General features: G+C 37.7%; 1 protein-coding gene across 1 annotated transcript in view; it reads left to right on the top strand.

The window, feature by feature from the left end:
- GPR158 (G protein-coupled receptor 158) overlaps positions 1-23,125 on the top strand; it is a gene marked incomplete at both ends in the record, with an annotated part of 306,367 nt that overhangs the window by 203,797 nt on the left and 79,445 nt on the right. Inside the window, one exon of the mRNA XM_081228989.1 lies at positions 2,635-2,703. Coding sequence (XP_081085115.1) covers positions 2,635-2,703 — 69 coding nt within the window. The remainder of the gene's footprint in view (positions 1-2,634; positions 2,704-23,125) is intronic.

Raw genomic sequence — 23,125 nt, 5'->3', positions numbered from 1 at the left:
TGTTCCCTACCACCAGGCTTTTGCTCCTCTGGGGTCATTTTGGACCCCAAACTTTAAAAAAAGTGTTCACAGCTACTTACATATACCTCTGTGGTTTTCAAATTCATGATCCTGCTGCTGTTTTCTACCTTCAGGAATGCATGCCTACTTATTACATATCAGGCAAGATGCCAGCCATTTCTATATACTTTATATTTTATCAAAGATGTCAGGTTTAATAAGGCAAAGATGAGGATACCCATTTTACAGGTGAGGCCATTGAAGTTCAAGGTCACCTGACTAAAGTGGTTGTTTCATAATTCAAACTGAGATGACGTTAACTGCAAAGTCTGTCTTTTCCATTAAGCCTTGCAGCTTCTTTTTATATCCCTTGTTTTCAAACAATATTGCATAGACTTTTTTTTTATAGGCAGTCTTGCATTATATTTTGGACTCACTCTAAGTTAGTGTCATTTTGGAGAAAGTTTAAAAACTAAACTATGGAGTATTCATAATTAGGTATGAATGTAATTTGCCGTGTTGGAAATTCTGCCAGCCAAAACCCATTTAAAGTCTTGCTGATAGAAGTTTTCTTTTCACTAAGAGCATCTGCTAGCTAAAATAATGACCAAAAGGGAGAAGCCACTCGAATAATCAAGTCTGTTCACTGACTAAAACTTGTTTCTCTGTTCCCAAATTCTTAGATTAATGAAGACGCTGAGTTGTTTTGAGGGATTACACAAAGTATTCCTCTGTGTCTAGCAATGTCCTCCCAGTGTTTTCAAGAGGAATTAGAATTTTCTTTCCCTGGCTGTCTGGTTATCTGACACTTTTTTTGTTTTTAATGTAATGGACTTGTGGTTTAGCATTTCACTGTCTTTTTGTGGTTGCAAAATTAATTGAACGACTTCAAAGTATTTCCCTGTTAAGATATCATATTTACACCAGGTGTAATTTGTGTTTACATTTTACGTTGCATTGAGTGAAAACACTGGTGTTCTAGAACGACCTGTTTTTCTGTTTGTATTCTTAACCGATATGTTTACTCTATATTGATACTTGAACTCATCAAAGCAAAATTTATTATTCTAAATAAGATTGATAGTTTGGTCTTTCATTTCTTGTCACAGCTCTAAGCATTTTGCTTTGGGAAGAGAATACTGTTTTGAGTCTAACAAAATATCTTAAGATTATTGAATATATTTATGCTTAGCAAACTTTAAATAATCAGGAAGCTTATTTAAAAATCAACTTATTCTTTTGAATTTTGAGTTAATAATTTAGGCATTTCATAAAGTGAGATACCTCTGTTTTAAATGTGATTTATTTAAATAGTGAAGCTCTGTTAGTGAGTTTTGGGAACGATGTTTTGACATGGTGCAAGATGTACCACTGAGATGCTAAAACCTTGTACATATTTTTGTTTTATCCACTGAAACCATTGCTCAGGTATTTGTGAAATGGCTTAGGGATAGCATTCAAAAATGCATTTGTGGAAGTCTCACCTCACACTAGTCAGAATGGCCATCATCAGAAAGTCTACAAGGAACAAATGCTGGAGAGGGTGTGGAGAAAAGGGAATGTTCCTACACTGTTGGTGGGAATATACATTGATGCAGCCACTATGGAAAACAGTATCGAGGTTCCTTAAACTAAAAATAGAGCTACCACATGGTCCAGCAATCCCACTCCTGGGCATGTATCCAGAAAAGAAACTAATTCAAAAAGATATATGCACCCCAGTGTTTATAGGAGCACTATTTACAATAGCCAAGACATGGAAACAACCCAAGTGCCCATCAACAGACAATTGGTTTAAGAAGATGTAGTATATATACAATGGAATATTACTCAACCATTAAAAAGAATGAAATGTTGCCATTTGCAGCAACATGGATGGAACTAGAGAATATCATACTAAGTGGTGTAAGTCATAGAAAGACAAATATATGATATTACTTATATGTGGAATCTAAAAAATAATACAAACGAGTCTATATACAAAACAAACTCACAGATAGAAAACAAACTTACGGTTACCAAAGGGGGAAAGGGAGGAGGGGGAGAGATAAGTTAGGAGTATGGAGTTAACAGGTACATACTACTATACATAAAATAGATAAGCAACAATGATTTACTGTGTAACACAGGGAACTATAGTTACTATCTTGTAATAACCTGTAATGGAAAATCTGAAAATATATGTAAGTGAATCACTTTGCTGTACACTTGAAACTAACAATATTGTAAATCACCTATACTTCAATTAAAAAATCAAATTAAAAGAATATCCTTTTTGAAAAAAAAAATGCATTTGTGGCTGATGTTTCAGCAATACAGGCAAGACTTTCTGTGTCTGTGAATTTCTTAGATTGGAAGGATCTTCTGAATAGTGTTCTCAGTTCAGTGATTCAAATTTTAGACAACAAAATTCCATGAAGCCACTGGCAATATCATTAAGTCTACCACCACCTTTATAGTCAGTCTTATTGCATGTTTCAGTTAAGTCCACCGGTCTGAAATATAAGCCAATTTCTGGTTATTTCCCCCCACCAAAGAATGTTGTTCTGCTTGAGGCATTGTCACAAGAGCTTAAATTCTTCCATGCCTAGAAATGTCAGTTTACATTGACATTTTTATTTTTGTTGTTTTTAGAGCATCAGGGCATCGGGCCTTATCCTGTTGGAAACAATCCTTTTTGGGTCTCTGCTTCTCTACTTTCCGGTAAGTAACATATTTTTATAATTGCATTTTAAAAATAGCCATTTTATTTTGCTATATACGTGTACTATATTGTATATACTATATACTATATGTATATATGCTTATATATATTTCTATATCTTTATGCAAGTTTGTATACCTATATCTATATTGTATACAATGTAGGTGTAGATATATGGTAGATATATAAACAAGGGCTTTACAGATATTTAAATCCTGGCTCTTACCTATTGGGTGACCTTAGACAAGTTGATTAGCATTTCTAAACTAACCTTGGTTTCCTCTTGTAAAATGGAGCTAATTATTCTTTTCTTCCCAAATTTGTGAGAAGTGTTAACTGCTTAAGTGAGCTCACATATGGAAGCCATGCTGTGTCTCTAACCAAGTCTGGGGAATAAAATATCACTTGACCAAGATCTGAAAGATGAATAGATGTTAGAGAAGGAAAAGGTAGACCTTCCAGGGCACCAAATTCTTTTTGGGTTTCCCCTTACCTCACTAACTGCTCCATTTCAGCCTTCTTTGCTGATTCTTAATCTTCTTTCCCACTTTTTACTACTTGAGTGTCTCAGGACTAGTCCTTGTAGCTTTTCTCAGTCTACATTCTCCCTTGGGATCTTGTCTAGCCTCAGAAGCTTTAAATGTTGTTGAATTGACAATGACTCCTAAGTTTATTATCTCCCGCCTAGACTTTTCCCCCAAGCTCCAAACTCACTTTCAACTGCTTACCTGACAACTTCATTGGAAGGTCCAGTAGAATTCCCTGTCATGTTCCTAACTGAGATACTGACCTCCCAAAGTCAGCCCGTCTCTCTATCTCCATTGACGGCAACTGTATCCTTCTGGTTACTCAGGCCCAACACCTGGGAGTCATCCTTAACAACTCTCTTTCTCTCACATCCATCAGAAAACCATTCAAAACATAGCAAAGATCCAGCCACTCCCCACCAGTTCACTGTTACTGCCCTGGCCTAAACCACAGTCACTGTCTTCTGAGTTATTGCCACATCTCTCCTTCCATGCTTACCCGCTATGATCTGTCTATCTTCAAAATATCAACCAGTTTGAATGCCAAAGTTAGACCATGGCATTCATCTCCTCAAAACTCTGAAAGGGTTTCTCATTTTACTTACAGTAAAAGCCAAAGTCCTTAGGATGGCCTTCAAGGCCCGACATGATTTGGATCCTGCCCCTGCATTACTTCATTTTCTGATCATCTTTCCTGACTCACTGTTTACAAGCGTTTTTAATCTATCCGGGTTTTCTACTTCTTGAATTACATTTTATATTTCTCCTTAAGATAGAAATGTATTTAGGTATAATCATTTTTCTTTTTCTTTTTTTTTTTTTTTTTGGCTGTACGTGGGCCTCTCACTGTTGTGGCCTCTCCCGTTGCGGAGCACAGGCTCTGGCTGCGCAGGCTCAGCAGCCATGGCTCGTGGGCCCAGCCACTCCGCGGCATGTGGGATCTTCCCGGACCGGGGCACGAACCCGTGTCCCCTGCATCGGCAGGAGGACTCTCAACCACTGCGCCACCAGGGAAGCCCTCATTTTTATTTTTCCATACAATTATCCGTATTACTTAAGTTTTCTAATTTACTAGCATAGAGTTATACACAGTAATTAATAATAGAAGCAATATAATAATACAAAGACTGTTTATCATGCCTGGTACTGTTCCTGTATAAATGGCATGTTGTACATTGTAACATTTAATCTTCCTGGTTGACCTACCAGGCAGGTATTTAACCAAAGTCATAGAATCACCCAGTTACAAAGTGAAAGCCTGAAATGACTTCAGTAATCTGAGTAATAATCTTAATCATCTGAATATCTTTTCTTGCTGTGCCATCATCTTTTTCGTGAACCTCTGCTATTTTAAAATATATTTTCTACCCAGTAGCCAGAGGGGTATTTTAAAATATCAAATATAACCTCTCACGACTTCTATAGCTTCTCAGTGTTCTTAGAATAAAGATCAAAACCCTGACATGGTTTATGATGTTATGTAAGTGTGGTCCTTACCCCACCCCTTCCCCCCAGCCTCATCCAATACTACTTTTCTCCTCACTTTCTGCATCTACCTACCCTGACCTTCTTTCAGTTTTTAAATGAAACAGGATCTCTCTCATGGTAGGTATAATAATGGCTCCCCAGAGATGTCCACAGTCCTAATTCCTGGAACCTGTGAATACGTTACCTTATATGGAAAAGGGAACTTGGCAGATGTGATTAAATTAAGGACTTCAAAATAAAGAGATTATTCTGGATTATCTGAATGGCCCAAGTTTCCTAAGTGAAAAAGAGAAACAGAAAAGAGAGAGTCAAAGAGACAACACCATGAAAAATATTGGACTGGCTACTGCTGGCTTTGAAGATGGAGGAAGGGTCCACAAGCCAAGGAATGCAGGCGCCTCTAGGAGCTGGAAATGGCGGGGGAACAGACTCTCCCCTTGATTTTAGTTCCATAAGACCCATCTTGGGCTTCTTACTTCCAGAACTGTAAGATAATAAAACTGTGCTGTTTTAAGCCACTAAATTTGTGCTATATTACAGCAGCAACAGGAAACGAATGTGCCTCTTCTCATAGGACCTCTTTGCATGCTTTTCCTTCAGTTTTGAAGAATCCTCCTCTCTTCTTTCCCCCCATTCCCATCTCACCAATTCTTCTGCCTATTAACAACTAGTCATCCTTTAGATTTCTACTTAAATATCACTTTTTCAGGAAAGCTTTCCTTGACTGCAAACTAAGTCAAATTCCTTATAATAACTTCTCATGGAATCCCTTTCTTAACCACACCTATCTCTAAGTATACATTCAAAAGTGCAATTATTTGGTTAGTGTCACTCTCCCACACAGACTCTAGTTCGTTTCTGTGTGGCTCACTATTGTACCTGCAGCACTTAGCCCAGTACCTGTCACCATAGTTGAAGCACAGTAAATACACAGTGAATGAATGAATGAGGTTATATTTGGATGCATTTAGAACTGTACCCTAAACTAGTGGCTATTGTCCTATTGAAATAGCCTCCAAAGAATCTGCTTGATTGTGGAAGACCAAGAATGATAGTCCTATTCATACTACTTTATTTAGTGCCTACAGCTAGACATTAAAACACTTTTCAATGTTATTTTTAGGTGTTAGCAAATTTGGGTTTATTTTTTACTTATTCATATCAAGTGGCCACAATAAGGAGCATGGCCTAAAAGCTATAGAATTTTAAAGCCTCTTAAACAGAAGAAATATTCTAGAAAAGAAGGACGTTTGAAAGAATAGGAAATGCTAGGCTGCTAAATGTTCAAAGCAGTTATTAGAGACCCTTTCCTTGACTGGGATCCAGTCTTGAAAGCCACCTAATGGACGTATACTTGTGATGATATCAATTACAAAGAAAAAGAGGAGAGAGAAATGGAAATTTAAAAAGAATAAAAGACAACACTAATGCTTGACAATTCTATTGTGCCTGGGAGGAAACAAACAGAAAAGAAGACTTACCAAACCAATTCTGTCCAACAGGAGCGTTAGGATGCCTCATTGTGTTGACTTCATGTTTAACTAGCTGTCTAGTTCATCTTTCATAACACAAATTCTTTCTGCAACTGCTTGAAATATCAATGTGTAGCTCTCAATCTCATGCTGCATACCTTGGTTTTTAAATAAGTTAGGGTTCATGCTCTGATGGCAGAAAGGGCCAAGTTATTTATTGAAGATTTGGATGTAGCATAAGTTACAGGAGGAGAAAAGACATTAAAAAATTATTGATTGAGTATGGAAAGGGAAGTAATTTTATTTTAGGTGAGAGAATGGAAGACGATGTCTCAGAAATTGATAATAAAATCTTTGGCTGCATAGGGAATGTTTATGCACATGGGTGTATGTGCATAGAGCATTCTTGACAAGAAGAATAACATGGTCATTTGACCAAAGCCTATTGGCTTCCTTAGGTGTTGCAGAGCGAAGTTTATGACTTTGGGCTAGAGTTTTTGCTATAAGGAGGACCTCTATAATAAGTGATAAAGGTGATTAAGTAAACCTAATACAGCCAAATGATCTAATTATTTGATGGTGTAAATGTGACCTATATTTATCTGTTAAATATTAATATCTTATTACTTTCTCTGTTCCTTGCGTGGCCTGTACCAGAATTGCTCATAAAATTTTTACTTGGGTTTGCAGTTTTTTTAAACAGTGTTCTTGAGTAAAGTAGAATTGTTTTTCGGGCTGAGTAACTCCATGGAAGGACGCTTTGAGGAGATTCACGGTTATGCAGTGAGCCTTTTCTTCTTTTTATGCTGCATATTGTTGTACAGATTTGCAAGAATTAAGGTTATTTTTGCCTTTTCTAAGCAATCTTAGACTACAGACGATTTCATAACAATGCTTATATTGGAAAGTCCAAATTAGAGATTATCATCATTGTCTAGATAAGGACAAACCAAAATCTAACTAAATTTAGCATTGTTATAATTGGGTAGCAGAGAGCTGAAGCTTTTAAAACATTTTCTTACAGATTCTCAAAAGAGACTCATGATTTGAAGTCCACACATTTGTGAACAAACGATTAGTCCTCATAATCACCTAAAAATACTTTCATACAATTTATAAAAGAAAGGAAAAAAGAGCTTTAAAAAAATCAACTAGGGCTTCCCTGGTGGTGCAGTGGTTGAGAGTCCGCCTGCCGATGCAGGGGACGTGGGTTCGTGCCCCCGTCTGGGAGGATCCCATGTGCCGCGGAGCAGCTGGGCCCGTGGGCCATGGCTGCTAGGCCTGCGCGTCTGGAGCCTGTGCTCCGCAATGGGAGAGGCCACAACAGTGAGAGGCCCGCGTACCGCAAAAAAAAAAAAAAAAAAAAAAAAAATCAACTAAAGTATATTTTTCTTGCTAAATCACATAAAATGACATATTATGGATTAATAAAACATATTAAGTAATATGGAGTCTAGAAGTTTATTTCTGGCTTGACCAAATCACCAGTTTCAGCTAATAAAGTAAAATTTTTCTCTTTAATCTTCATTATCTATTTGATTGATGGATGTGCCTTTCTATACAGCACACCAGTACATGTATAAATATGGTACTTATCTTCAGGTTGTTCCCCCCACCCCAGCCCACCCCAAGTCTTATAAAAAAAAAAAGCTGCAAAATATTAGTACTGGAAGGACATCAGACATAACTTAGTCTTGATTCATCCTCTGTTTTGCAAATGAAGGAAGAGAGGCTGAGAGAAATTTCAGCTCCTCCAACTTTCCTCGGCGAGGTGATGAGAAAGCCAGGACTAGACTCTAGTCTGTGGTTTCCTGGTCCAGCACTCTCTTCACCCTAGGACAGTACTTCTGATGGAGGGGATGGATGTGAGATGCAGATGGCATTAAACTGCGTCATCAGGGAGGCTCGTGTTCTGCCCGTTCCTCAGTCACCTTTCCTCCTTAGGCCTCCAAGGAAGTAAAAGGCACAGAGGATAAAACGGGACCAATCTGAAATAGCTTTAGGTTTGGCACTAAGGAGTTTGATGTAAAACTCCTGTGAGCTCGGATGGACCGAGCTGTTGAGCCACGTGACGTTTCTGATATTCAATTGTTTTACCTACAAAAATAGATATTTTGTCTTTCAAACTTAATAAACAGTCCCCTTAGACCATGTCAGGTTAGTTTCAGTGCCACAGAACCTCACTCAGTTAAGAGACTGCTTTTTCTATGGTCACCCCAAAGCCTAAAACTAAAACTTGGACTTTTTTACTCCAGTGTAGAGCATGTGTAGCCTCCAGAAGCAGAGAAAACACCGGGAGCATGTTGCTTCCACGCATAGAGCTTAAAGGGCAGGAAATAAAGGAGAGAGAGTTGAAAGTGGGGAGGGAGGGAGGGTGAGGATCAGACCATGAGAATATAGTTGAAGCGGCCAAGTTTTTCATCCGTTATTCTTATTTTTTATTTTGATGCTCAAATTAACCCAGAATTGGCCAGTGAGAGTCCCTTCAAGCTGGCTCCTGCCTTCTTTGGATGTGATTTTGCCATTCTTTGAGCACTTCCCTCCTTTCTAGTGCAACAGAAAGTACTTTCCCTACCCCAGCCCTGGAATCAGCCTTTTCTCCAAGGAGCTCTGGTGCTTTTTAGGGGGAAATGGTAGCAATTCAGTTCTGAGACAGATTCACTTCCATTGTGACAAACGTAGGGCAGAAAGTTCCCAGTTTTACAGCTAGGCCAGTGTTACAACTAGGCCAGTGTTTCTGGAACCTCAGTTACCTAGGAGATTTTGTAAGGAGATTTCTCCTCAACTCTAAGATTCTATCCTTAAGACTTAAGATTCCATCCTTTAAACTGATCTAGACTACATCTTACTCAGTGCCATTTAGATCCATTTGGCTTGGTACCAGAGCAAAAGAGAAAAAGGAAATCGGAAGGAAAGTTACGACTCACGAGCACAGCAACGCTGTCAGAGAAAACAATAACATGGGGATGGCTGTTACATGCCGAGACAGCTCAAAGCGTGTGGGGATAGAAGACTCTTAATCCACAAACAGCTAGAGGATTTCAGGAGTATTGGCCAAAATATTGAAATCAAAAGATGTCAGAGAACCAGACCGCCTCTTCAGGGGACTTGGAAGCACGTGATGCCAAGTCACTTTGTTCTCTTCTCTAGTGTAGTTTAGAGGAGTAGAAGGAATGGATGTAAACGCCCTGGGGTTCTGTGCAGTTCTACTTCTCCCCTCGTTCCTGTGCTCCTCTCCCCTCCCAGCCTCCAGACAGAAGTCTGACCTGATGCGTAGGGGGAATGGTTGTCTACAGGCAAAGGCACGGAGGGTATCCAGTGTGAGTATTCTAGGGTATTTGGTGAAGAGTCTTGGGTCAGCCATGTGTCAGGAAGTAACTAATAATCTTCTTTTAGCTGAAAGACTTTTAATAAACGGAGCCTTAAAGAGTTGAGAATTGGACCCTTAGTTTGTCAGTGAAAAACAGCAGTTTTCATCTTTACTAAAATAAGTAGCAATTCGACTATATGCCTCTTAAAAATACTTTGTTGTTTTTGTGAAATATAATAATTTGTTATTTACAAACTAGGACAAAATGGAAAAATGTAAGGAAAAGGTAAAAGATCAACAAAAAGTTATTATCCAGAAATAATCATTGTATACACTTGATCATTTTAGACATCTGTATATGCACGTATATAAACTGAAATAGAAAATGGATGGATGGTGGAAATTGAGATACAGATAAGATTACTCTGATGGTTTTTTTAACAAAATTTTAATTGTAATCTTTATTATTTTAATTAAAAAAACTGAGGTGAAACAAGTTACTACTGATGTTTAGATAAATGAATCTTCACAAGGATTATTAATTCTAAAAGATCTTTCTAAAGTTAAATTGGGTTAATTTTTTTTTTCTTAGCTGTATGTTTCACCTTTAGATAGTATCACTTGAATTCAGCTGACAGCTAAGAAATTGAACTCAGTTTCTTTCGCCCCATCCTCCCACTCTTTGAGTTTTGTTAGTTAATAATTTTTGAATTGTTAATGTTTATAATATGCAATTTTGAAACTATAATTCACATAGTTGTTCAACCTTAGGTCTATATTTAATGTCTTCCACTAATCTTTGTAACCTGACTTCTTCAATCCTCAGTTCTTTATTTTGATTTGTCCCTTGGTTTTCATGCAGGAGTATTGAGTTCTGGAGTTCTTGAGTTCTTACATGCTTGAGAATCTCCACCCATTGTCCTTAAACATGGAGAATAAATTCCCTGTTTATAAAAAATTCAAGACACACTTCCTATTGCTCAGAATTTGTGTCTTTTGTCTGACTATTTCCAGATCTTGAAATAGCCTGATTTCTCCCTCCAATGGATGACTTGATATTTCTGCCTTGATGCCAATAAGTCGTTCTTTAGTCTTGCAATTAAATGATCAAACTAGGAGTTACCTTGACATTTATCATCCTGTTATTTTTTTTTCTTGGATCATGGTGTTTCTTTTCAATATATAGATATAAGGCCACTTTAATTCTTGGAATGGTTTTAAATTATATCTTTAATTTTTTGTTTCTTCTTCAGGAACTTGAATTATGTATACATTGGATTTTCTTTTCCTTCTGTATCTATGTTTCTAGTCATTAGTATATCTTTGTCCTTTTCTATTTTGTTTTGTGTGTTTCCCTCAAGATTCCATGATCTTCACACTATTCTCAATTGTGTTTGTTCTGCTTGAGTTGATTCCAATATTCCTTTAACCTCTCTTAAGTTTTTAATTTAATTTAATTTTCCTTTTTATATTTCCCCCTTCCCTGGCATTTTTTGGAGTGATTTTATCTCTTTCTGTTTTTCTTTTCTCTTCTTTGATCTCTATTCTCTTTTTCTTTGAGCTTCTTTATCAGAGGAAATGTTTCCTGTAATTTTTTTGAGGCTATGAGAAAGAATTATTTATTTGAACTTTCATCAGTTTTCTTGGGTAATGTCACTTCTGTTATCCATTCTTCATCTGCCTTTTCCATCCAGTATTTAAACAGAGTCTATGCTGTTTCCTTTCTGATTTTTATTTCTTTTTCATTGGGATAATTCTTTGCTATTGTGGTAAAATATACATAAACTTACCATTTTAATAATTTTTAAATGTACATTTCAGTAACATTAAGTTCATTCACAGTGTTGTACAATCATCACTATCTATTTCTATAACTTTTTCATCATCCCAAATTAAAACTGTATCCATTAAATAATAACTTCATATTCCTCCTTTACCCCCAGCCCTTGGTAAACTCTTTTCTACTTTCTGTCTCTATGAATTTGCCTATTCTTGGTGCTTCACGTGAGTAGCATCATAACACTATTTGTCTTTTTGTGCCTGGCTTATTTCACTAAGCATAATGTGTTCAGGGTTCATCCAGGTTATGGCATGTGTCATAATTTCATTTCTTTTTATAGCTGAATAATATTCCACTGTATGTATATACCACATTTTGTTTACCATTTGTCAGTTGGTGGACATTTGGATTGTTTCCGCTGTTTTGCCATTACACATAAGCTGCTATGAATATTGGTGTACTAGTATCTGAGTCCCTGCTTTCAGTTTTTTGGGTATAGGAGCAAAATTGCTGGATCCTTTGCTCATTTTCTGTTTACTTTTGAGGAATTGCCAAACCATTTTCCAAAGTGGCTATAGCAATTTACATTCCCACCAGCAATGCACGAATGTTCCAGTTTTTCCACATCAGACTTTTTATTTTCTCTTGTTTATTTATTTATTTATTTTTTGGCGGTACGCAGGCCTCTCACTGTTGTGGCCTCTCCCATTGCGGAGCACAGGCTCCGGACATGTAGGCTCAGCGGCCATGGCTCACGGGCCCAGCCACTCCGCAGCATGTGGGATCTTCCCGGACCGGGGCACGAACCCGTGTCCCCCGCATCAGCAGGCGGACTCTCAACCACTGCGCCACCAGGGAAGCCCGCTCATTGCGGTTTTGATTTGCTGCTTTTCAGTTTTGAATGAAGCAGGGTTTTTTCCAGCTATTTTATAAAGAATTAGGTGGAGAGCAGCAGGAGGAAGGTTGAGTGAAGCCGCCTCTTCATTTTGAGATCACACGAAGCCCCATGGTTAGTCTGTATTATAATCTGGGGCTGCACCTTCTTCTTTCACCCCACTTTGGCTCTGGCTCTTTTCCTTGGCTAGTGTGCTGCTTAGGTCCATCAGCGGGGATGGCTTGTCTCCAAATCTCTCTCCCATCTGGGATGATGCTGTGTTTCTACAGGAAAATTCCCCAGTTCTCCTTTGGCCCCCTATGCCCTAAGATTCGTTTTCCAATGAACACATTGCTTCCTGACTGAGCTCTGGATTAGGAATTTAACAGCTCTACTTGTATTTCTTCATTTTGGTGCAACTTTAACTCTTGGGGCTTCTCTGTTCTCTTTTCTCCCTTAGTGATTCTCATCTATCCTCATAGCTTAATATACTCTCCACATGCCAAAACCAAATAAAGTTATATCTCCAGCCTAAATCTCTTTCCTGAATTCCAGACGTGTATGTGCACCTACCTATTCAACATTTCTACTTGGATGTCTGGTAGACATCACAGACTTAATACATCCAACACTTAATTCCTCATTTCATCACCACCACCAGACCTGTTCTACCAGCATAATGCCCCTTCGAGTTGGTGGCAACTCCATCCTTCCAGTTGCTCAAGACAAAAACCTTGGGTTTATCCTTGACTTCCGTTTATCTCTTGCATCCTGTATCAAGTTCATCATGAAATAATCCTGTTGGTTCTACCCTAAAAGCATATCCAGACCCAACCATTTCATACTGCTTCCACTGTTAGCACCCTGGTCTGAGGCACCATCGTTGAGCATTAAATTATTGCAATGACCTTCTAACTAGCCTCCCAGCTCTCCACTCTTGTCCTCCTGTAGTCTGTTCTCCACACAGCAGCCAGAAATTTCTTTTTAAACCTAAGTCAGCTACTCCTGCTCAGAACCCCACAATGGCTCCCCGTTTCATTCAGCATGAAACTTAAAAACTTAAAAGCCTACATAATCTGCTCACCTATCTCCTCCTCTTCCTCTGGAAGCAGAGTAAGCACTGGGCTCTTCCTTGTTCTCAGACAGGCCAGGCACCCTCCCATCTCACTGACTACACCAGCTATTCCCTTTGCCTGGAACACACTTCTTCCTCTTATCTATGCGACAATTGCCTCACTTCCTTCACAACTTTGCTGAAATATCTTCTCGGTGAAGTTCACCCTGTGGAGACCCTACTTGAAACCGCAGACTGCCTTGTTCCTCATAGGACTTCTGGTCACTCTCACACTGGTAATATATATATATATTTTGCATAGAATTTATCACTTTATATATGTTTTATTATCTTTATTTCTTACATATATATATATATATATATATATATTTTTTTTTTTTTTAATTTTCTGTCTCCCTCCACTAGAATTTAAGTCCACTCCTGTATTTCAGCACCTGGAATAATGCCTGGAGCATAGTGGGTGGTCAACAAATATTTTTTGAATGAATGAATATTTTTCAGACATTCTTTATTGATTAACATATGGAGTACAGCTCTTTCCGTGTATTATTAATGATGGATTTTCATACCTTTTAAAAGTTATTTTTTACATTTTTAGTTATAATCATATTTTTAATTATAAATCTTTCAAGAGCAGGACCATGTCTGTTGCATCTGTTTCCATCACAGCACATTAAAAATGTGTTGAATTTCAATATAATTCTAACTAAAGCCATTACACATATGCACATACATGTATATGAACATATAGCTGTTTACCTCTGTCTTTATCTTTGTGTCTCTCTGCTTCTAGATCGCTGTCTTTATCTCTGATTTCCCTATGGGGAGGTGGAAAGGAATGTAGACCAATAATGAAGAGTCTTTACTTCTTGCTCACAAAGTCTTTCATGACATTGAAAGCCACTCTTTACCTCTTGGACCCCGTACTGTAGTGCACTCCACCTCTCTCACTCTGCCGCAGCAATACTGGCCTCACTGCTCTTCCATGAGCAGGCCTGGCATGCACCCACCCTACAGCCTTGGCATTGGCTGTCTCCTCTTCCTGGAGCACTCTTAACCCACATATCTTTGTGGCGAACTCCTGCATCTTCTTTAAACCTTTGCTTAGATGTCAACTCTTCCATGAAAGGAAGTTAAGGAACTCATTATTTTGGAATAAACAGGAAGAAGTTAAATAAAAAATTATGACATTAAAGTGAGAATAAGCCACCCCAATTGCAGAGAATTTCTAATGGGACCAAATGGAGACAGATTCAGCGATGATGTGGAGGCAGGGATGTCACAATTTGGCAGTAGACTAGGAACATAATAAATTATCCCGAGAATGCCTTCAGAGGAACAGATGAGAGGTGCCGGCTCTGGCAATGACAGAGAATTTGACAGTCAGATGGTTTGAGTTGAAAGATAAGAAATTGTACCTCTGCAGCAATGTCATAGCTAGCCTGTTTTAGCTCTTTAGTAACAAATTATGGAAGGGGTAAAGTATCAGTTCATTTCTAATTCCCTTGCCAGAGATTGTGGATTAATGTCTTTACCCATGGGAAAAACATGGGTAAAAAACAAGGAAACTCTGTCTCTTTTTCAGTGGTTACTATTTCTCCCGTGCTTCCAGAAATACACTTGAATTTTCCCGTGCAGGCCCAAGACACATAAGTAATTAGCTATTTCTGAAGTTTGGTAAGTTATTTTCAGTGAATAAATGGCTAAGAAATTTATACTTTAGGTTTTAGGTGTTATATGTGAACATGTGGTTATAGAGAGCTTTAGTCTGTGGGAAACATTCTCAGAATTGTCAGGCATTTGTATTAGCTGACTGCCACTGCTGTGACGCCCAAGTTTATCTCTGGGGTCTCAGTTGTGAACAGTTGACATGAGAAGCTATGAAGACACTTAGGTCTGAGAGATAATTAGGAAAATAGCTACAAGCAGAATAAAAGTTGTTGGAGTCAGAATTAGCAAAGTGTCCTGAAAAATGGTTTCTTTTCCAAGTTAGCTTCTGGGGAAAAAATGGTAGAAGACTTAAAAACACTATTTAAAATGGTAGTAAGTATTCTTTTAAAAATGACAAGAAGATGACATTTTGACAGAGCAGATCACACCTTGAATGTCAGGGACTACACAGTGTCACTGAAGAGTCACAATTCAATAAAGTAGATATGTCACTTAAACAAAATAGCAAAAGAGCGAAAATATAAAGAAATAATACTAACACGGAATCGTAGTAATAAAAACCCCATCTCACAATATACAGATCCTAGTATAAGTGCGGCTGAAGGAAGAATTTGGACTTACCATTTAAATGAGGTCAATGTGAACTTTTAGGAGAAAGAGCAGATTACTTTCCTAGAATATATCTGACAAGTGTGTCACCTGACACATTTAATTATACATTTATCTAAAAGCTGTGAATATGGTATATGAATCTCGCTTCATGTTATAATTTCTATCATATGAGGAAAATAGACCATATTTTCTGAAAATTTAATCGCTATTGGTGGACCTTCATAAATATTTAAATTATCTAAGGGAGATGTCATTTATGATTCGATGTCTATAGTCTCCATGATTTGTTTATCCTTGAGTTTTCCAAATTGAGATTTATTTTGAATGTCTCCTCTAAGCTTTGGAGATCATATGATTAATTCAAGTATAGACATGTTCAGATGACATCCTCATCCAAGCATTACTTTCAATTCCACTTTGACTTTCTTTATTCTTCACACATTCATTTTTGCAACCAGCATCCACTTTTCATCATGCTTACAGAAATGGGAAAAAATACTTGTCTGCTCCATGGTCTTGTCCACTTCACACAATCAGTTGTGCTGTTGGGGTCTGGATGTGACCTCACCACAGCCCCCATACAAGTGCTCTTGTTCTCTGTGAGGAGGGATGAGAGACTTTGCTGCTTATACGGGATTCTCTGAAAACAACTGCCCGTTTCACCCCTTGATGTAAATCATAGCATCTCATCAGATATTCTGAAGTAAAGGATGCTCTGAAAAAGAAGAGGTCAAGTACACATGGCCAATGCTCCTATCTGAGAAGTCATAGTGAACATTATTTATTAAAGGCTTTGAGATCTGCAGTAAAAGAATGCATTTAAAACCGAGTGTTTCCCCATCTTCCTTGATTTTATTATATGCTTTTATACATTACACCTATTAAAATATTTGTAATTAATAATGTAAGTCCCAGGCTTCCCTGGTGGCGCAGTGGTTGAGAGTCCGCCTGCCGATGCAGGGGACACGGGTTCGCGCCCGGTCCGGGAAGATCCCACATGCAGTGGAGCGGCTGGGCCCGTGAGCCATGGCTGCTGAGCCTGTGTGTCTGGAGCCTGTGCTCCGCAACAGGAGAGGCCACAACAGTGAGAGGCCCGCATACTGCAAAAACAAACAAACAAACAAACAAAAAATAATGTAAGTCCCATAATATTTGTCTTAAGTATACATAATAAAAATCCTGTAACATTGCAGAAGTATTATTCCATTTATATAGAGTGAAGTCACGTGCGTGCATGTGTGTGTGTGACATGAGCATATGAGGTAAACCATAAGAAAGCAGGAGAATGACAAATGCAAAATCCAGGATGATGGTTACCTGGAAGAGGTAAGTGAAGAGTTTGAGATCACAGAGGAAGAGGGGAAAAAAGGGAACTTCGAGGTAATAGTAATATTAAACTGAGTGGGTGGGTAAATGGGTATGGGTATTTATTGTATTTATATATAAAATCATATATATAATTACATATATATCCTGAGATGCTCTATTGGTTAGAGGTCTGAAGATGAAGAAGATTGAGCAGAAGAGACTGGGAATGACCTAGCAGGGAAGTAGGAGAAGGATCAATTGAATGTACACATTTCATTTCAAGAAAAAGAAGAGAGAGTGGTCAGTTTCTTCACATGCTGCTGATTGGTCTTGTAAGATCAGGAACGAGAATCTCTACTGAATTTGGTGATGTTGAGGTGGTGTTGACAAGACCAGTTTTGGTGTGGTGGTGGATAATAAAAGCCTAACTAACTATGATTCCAAAGAGGGAAGGGATGAGGTGACATAGAGACAGCAAGTAGAAACTATTTTTTCTGCAGTCTTTGCAGTGTAAGGAAGAGTATCCGGGTACTAGAGGAAGTTGTAGAGCAACTGAGACTATTTTTAATGAGAAATAGTACAACATGTTTTCATGGCTATGGATGGCCCCATAGAGATGGAAAAGAAGAGAATTGAATATTGTCGTTAGGGAAGCCCTTAAATAGACCAAAGCGTATGGGATCCATTGAGTAAGTGGAGGTGTTGAACTTAGGTCAGAACAAATCCATTTCATTCATTGTGATCGGAAGGAAGGAGGTACCAGGCCTTCTCTTCCATAAATATCATATGGAAATCAGCGGTCAGGGCAAAAATGAGAACTTGGGACATCTCTGAGAATGTGACATTTTTGGCTATTTCTCTCATTTTCCTATTGTTCAGAACTTCACACTAGAGTCAGGTAGTATCTCAGTGCAGTTGATATTGGGAGCCCTGAGAAGTAAACTACAACATTCTAAATAATTGGTAGTGACTTCCCAGACACTGTGAAAACTGTTCCACAGTATACAGCAATCTGGCTTCATGTCTGCCTTCCAGACAGTGTACATTCCACGGCAAAATGACTGTCTCTGATAGAACAGTGACTCTAGGTGATAGAACTGCCTGTCAAGTCCTATTCAGTTCAGATTCAGATGTGTTTGGATCCGTGTACTCTTCAGGGCTGTCATTGTATCACCTGTTCAGTCACTTAAGCTATTTCTGCTATCATAAAGCAAATTGAAAATTTGACAATTGTCTACTTATTCTAATCTGTGTGGACAGATAGTACAGATCTTCAGGACTAAAACTGAATTATCTGTCACATGAGCTCAGATAGAATTTTAATTAAAAAATTAAAGCTGCAAAAATGGATTAAACACTTAATAACCCAGGCTTTTCGGCAGCTCCTGAAAAAGTTGAGTAGTGCTGGAATCTTTTCCCTTCACTTGGTCAACCTTTTGCCATTTTATTTCACCTTCCTCTGTCCTACTCTATTTATTGATAAATAGAACATTGAAGGTGAAAGTTGGATGCTGAACACTGGCAAACTGCAATTTTTAGGTAATGTTTAAATGGCATTATTTTCATCTTGGAAATCTTAGCTTCTAGCAAGTGGCATATTTATTTATCACTAGGCATATTTTCAGTTCTTCCTTAGGAAAGCATATTTTATTTCTGTCCCTTTGTATTTGAGAAAAATGAATTCATGATTCAGTTCTAGAAGGAGCCTTAGGATGACATCCCACAAACATTAAGAAATGGAGCCCTGCGTGCAGAATGCTGAACTTCAGGGAGGAGGAGGAAAGAGAAAGGAAAGGGAGGAAGGAGATTATCTCTCTTATTAATGCTGTTAATGCATTTAGCGTGAAAGTATGAGTATCACAGAACAACAAAGTATCATGACTCTCATTTCTTTGCCACAATATTACTATATTCTATTTGGGTTTATAGTTAGGTTCCTGTGTTTCACTCTTTTAAGCAACAGCAGGAGGATCAGCTTAATGATAATGAGAGCCAACATTTATTGTGTGGTTTTCCATCCTCTGTACCACATTACACATCCTAGGTGCTTTATGTGTGTTGTCTTATGTCTAATACATCTTTGCCATCCCACCCCCAGTGTGTAGCATAGTGCCTGGCATATAGTAAGAATCTAATAAATATTTTTCTAATTGCCTGTAAACAAGAAATTAAATGAGCTAACAGTGCAGAGCTTTGACAGACAAAAAGGTTACTGCCCTATAATATGATATGAAAGGTTCTGACAGACCATATTACCAAGTATGTGTCCGTGGTTGACATGCTAATAAAATTAGAATTGTTCCTTAACTTTCTAGAGACACATGATTAAATTGTGTTAAAGCAGTTGTTTCCTGAAAAGCTTAATACACTAGCTAGTGAACACCTTATTTCTTAGTATTTGCTTATGTGATCAGTCTTAGGCTTTACTGTGTAATGGTTAAGAGCATGGCGTGAGGAGCCACTGTCACTGACACATTAGCTGTGTGACCTTAGGTTAGCCCTTCAACCTCTCTGGACCTCCATTGCCTCATCTGTGAAACAGGGATAATAAAAGTACCTTTGGATGATTCTGTGCATGCAGGATGCTTAGCACAGTGCCTAACACGTATTATGAAATGTGTAAGTGTTAGTTAACAAAGTAACATATCCTGAAGCAGTGGTTCAACTTCACAAGCATAAAAATCACCTGAGACCTGTTAAATCCCCATTGGTGGGCCCCACCTCTGAGTTTCTGATTCAGTAAATCTGGGGTCAAGTCAGAGAATTTGCATTGCAAATCAGTTCCAAAGGGATGCTGATTCTGCTGGTCCTGGTCCTTGAACCACACTTAGAAAACCTTTGGCCTACGGTAGTGCTTTTCAAATTTTGTGTGATGAAGGAATTGTTGGTTTTTACTTGCTTGTTTTGTTTTGTTGATTCCAATCTGTCATAGACAAATTCTTTGGTAAAATACAATAAATATGAATTTCTAGGAAAGTAAAATGAAAAAAAGATATTCTTTTAGTTTTCCAGTTGATTTTGTCTTCAGATAAATATGAATTTTTTATTCATACCTACCTTCAAAAAGGGAGAAATTTCTTATAGCAAATGAAGTGGATGTGTCATTAATGTTTCATGTTAGGCTAGTACCTTCTGGTATTTTCGCAATCCTTTGTTTTATGCTCTTCTAAGTGGAGACAAAGACATACCATATTCACAAATTCCTGGGATTAAGATATAGATATATTTGGGTGCTGTTCTACCTACCACAACAATTATCAAAAATCCAAATTCCGACTTGATCCAACCAGAGCTACCTCAAGTCTTTGAGACACTCTAATATCCAAAGCCTGATTTTATTTATTATTTATATTTCTTACAAAGCCTGGCTTTAATTGTAATCAGCTGCCCAGACAATAAATTTGTTTTATAGTGCCTTTACTATGAATTTGCCCTTCACATAAGTTTGCTTTCCTGCATAGGGATTAATTTATTTTTCCATAATTCCCTTCCAACATCATTTGAAAATTAGCAAAGTTCATATTAAAAGGCCGTTTTCCTCCTTGATTGTAAATACTGGGCCAATACTCCCTCAGTGCCAACCATCTGTTGGACTTGAGCAATGGATCCTGATTAGGAAAGTGCCTGTGTTTTCTCATTTTTCACAGTCTCACCCGACCCGTTTTATTCGTACAGAGTAAGTTACCGCCTGGCTTTCAGTACAGTGTTTGATTTTGCTGAAAGTTTTGACAATAAAAAGGAAAAACATCCTTCTTCTGACACCTAGTTAAAACTCCAACTCAAAAGAATAAAACTGTATTTCAGTTAATTAAAATTTGGAAGCCTCCCATATGGTACATGAGTTCCCAATGTGAAATAAACAAACCAAATTGAAAATAAAAATTTAAAGAGGTAGTGCATACTTGTGAATATACAAAAACTCAAAAGGTAGGTAGCAAAAAATATAGTGCTATTAGGATTTGATAGCTGTCAGGGTCAGGCTTAGCTGCAAGTACCAAGGAACATAAGAATAGAAGCTTTAGAAAGCTAAAGTTTCTTTCTGCCATAAAGAGAAGTATGGAAGTGACTAGTTCAAAGCTAAATTGGATTTCACAGTTACAGGGATCTTGGGTGATTTATTCCCTGTGTCCCTTCCAACCATTACATCTTTTCCAAGGAAGCAGGCAGGAAGAATGGGGACTGGAGAGGGAATACTATACCTCTCTTCCATTTAATGTAATTAGTCAGAATTTAATGACATGGTCACCCTTAGCTTCAGAGAAGTCTGGGAAATGGTCTTCTATCTAGGCAACCGTGTGCTCGACTGAAAAACTGGGAGAAGGAAATTATGCCCGTTGTGAGATCTCATCTCTGCCGTGCATGTGGTTTTTATCTTCTTTTAGTTGCTGATTTATATTTTCTGCATTTCTTTAATGCATATGTATATATTATCTTTATTTAAAAAATTAAGTAAGAGAAGTCCTGTCTCTGACTCTGCCTAGCCATGACTTTTGGCAAGAGAACTAAGGTTGCTGAGGTACTGATTATATAACTCACACTGGAGACTTCATTGTGCATTGTGGAAAACTGGTGGAAAACTGCCTATCATTATTAATTGTAATCTTTATATAGCTCTTCCTTCTTGTTTCTTTCACTTGCCTGGAAAGAAAGTAATTGTATAATAGATGTGATTCAGACAAGAAAGAAAGTCCTTATTTAATCTATGGAGCTATTAGATAACTACTAAAGAGGGAGTCACCTAAGATGGATTTTCTCATATGGGTTTTTCTTTTGACAGCTCAATTCCTTTTAGGGTACAATGATTTCAATGGCTTAAAAACCTTTGGAAGTTATTTTAAGCTATAGTGTAGGCACAGTAAGTATAGTGAGCTAAATCTGGGGGGGGGAAACAGTAATTTTACTCTAAGCTTTATTCCCTTTGCTATGAGGTATTTTTGTTTTTTGGGTTTTTTAAGAAAGATAATATTGCCAGAAATTGCTAACTTCAGTGTATAACAGAATGCTTAGAGATTCTCCGAAGTCAAAGGAGAAAAGAAGACAGGAACTTTTGTTGGCCTGATATCCTAGTTATAAGGAAAAATAATGAAACGAAACAAAATTTTTCTTCCAAGTGATTTTTCTAAAATAAAGCAAGATAAATACCTACTGAAATTTCTGCCAATCTAGGAATTAGAGATACCTCGCATTGGAAGAGCTGCTAAAGAAGTTTGTTTAAGGAAGCTTCTCATTTAAAACTCTGGAAATTTTATCTGGATTAGGGTTGGGACCAACTTTTAGCAAGTGGTGGTTATCATAGTATATATTTAGCCTTTGCCTGTATTTCTGTTAACATTCCACACTTCTAAATTTTCTTCAGTCACTAAGTAGATGGCAGTGGTAAGGTTCATTACTGTGTAGAGTGATGGTAGGAATTTTAAAAATATTAAGAGGACATATTTGGAGAAGCCATTTGCAAAGTGAATTCATTGATATTATGGAGCACTGATGAGGTACAGCATTTTCAAAGAATACAAGGGTTTCAGGCTGAAATGCCTCTTTGAATAATGATCCATCTACGGTCACTCCCTACTCCTCACCTCTACCTGTACCCTTCCCTCTTCACCTGTATAACTTTTCATTATCCTTCAGGCCTCAACTTAAACTTCATGTCCCCAGGGGGAGACCTCCTTAAACTGCTCCCTTCAATCACCTTCTTTCGTCACCTGCCTCCACCTCACTTCTATATGCAAAGAAGGCAACACTTAAAAGTAGTGGAGAAAGGAAAGAGTCTATAGTGAATGCTGTTGAGACAGGGACTTCTATGCGGAGAAAATAAAATCAGATCGTTACCTCACACAACAGACACACACACAGAGAATATCCAGATAAATTGGAGATATAAATATGAAAAAAATTTAAAAATTAGGCTGTTAGGAGAAAATACAAGACTATCTTTGTGACCTTGAAAAGACTTCTTGACTAGTACATAAAAAGCAAAAACCATAAAGGCAGATTTTTATCATCAAAATTCAGAACTTCTGTGTGAAGAAATACATAAAGGCAAGGTAAAGTAAATCAAAAGAAAATTTATGGAAGAGGGAACCCAATTGGGCAATATATATTTAAAGCAATGCCCAACCTCAAGGGCAGTTAAGGACATGCAAATGGAAATGGAGGTACCGATGTCACATCCATCCGCTGTGGGGATAAGTGGAAACCAAAACCAAAATTCTCACTTGCTGTATTTGTATGCACAGGCACTTTAGAATGCAAATTGTGAGCACTTATACAAATTTTAAAAATATATACATTTTTGCATATGTAT

Source organism: Mesoplodon bidens (genome assembly GCF_964165515.1).
Source record: "Mesoplodon bidens genome assembly, chromosome: 3".
NCBI classification, from domain to species: domain Eukaryota; kingdom Metazoa; phylum Chordata; class Mammalia; order Artiodactyla; family Ziphiidae; genus Mesoplodon; species Mesoplodon bidens.
Note: the sequence above shows the minus strand (reverse complement) of the source record. Positions and strands in the feature narration are given on the sequence as shown.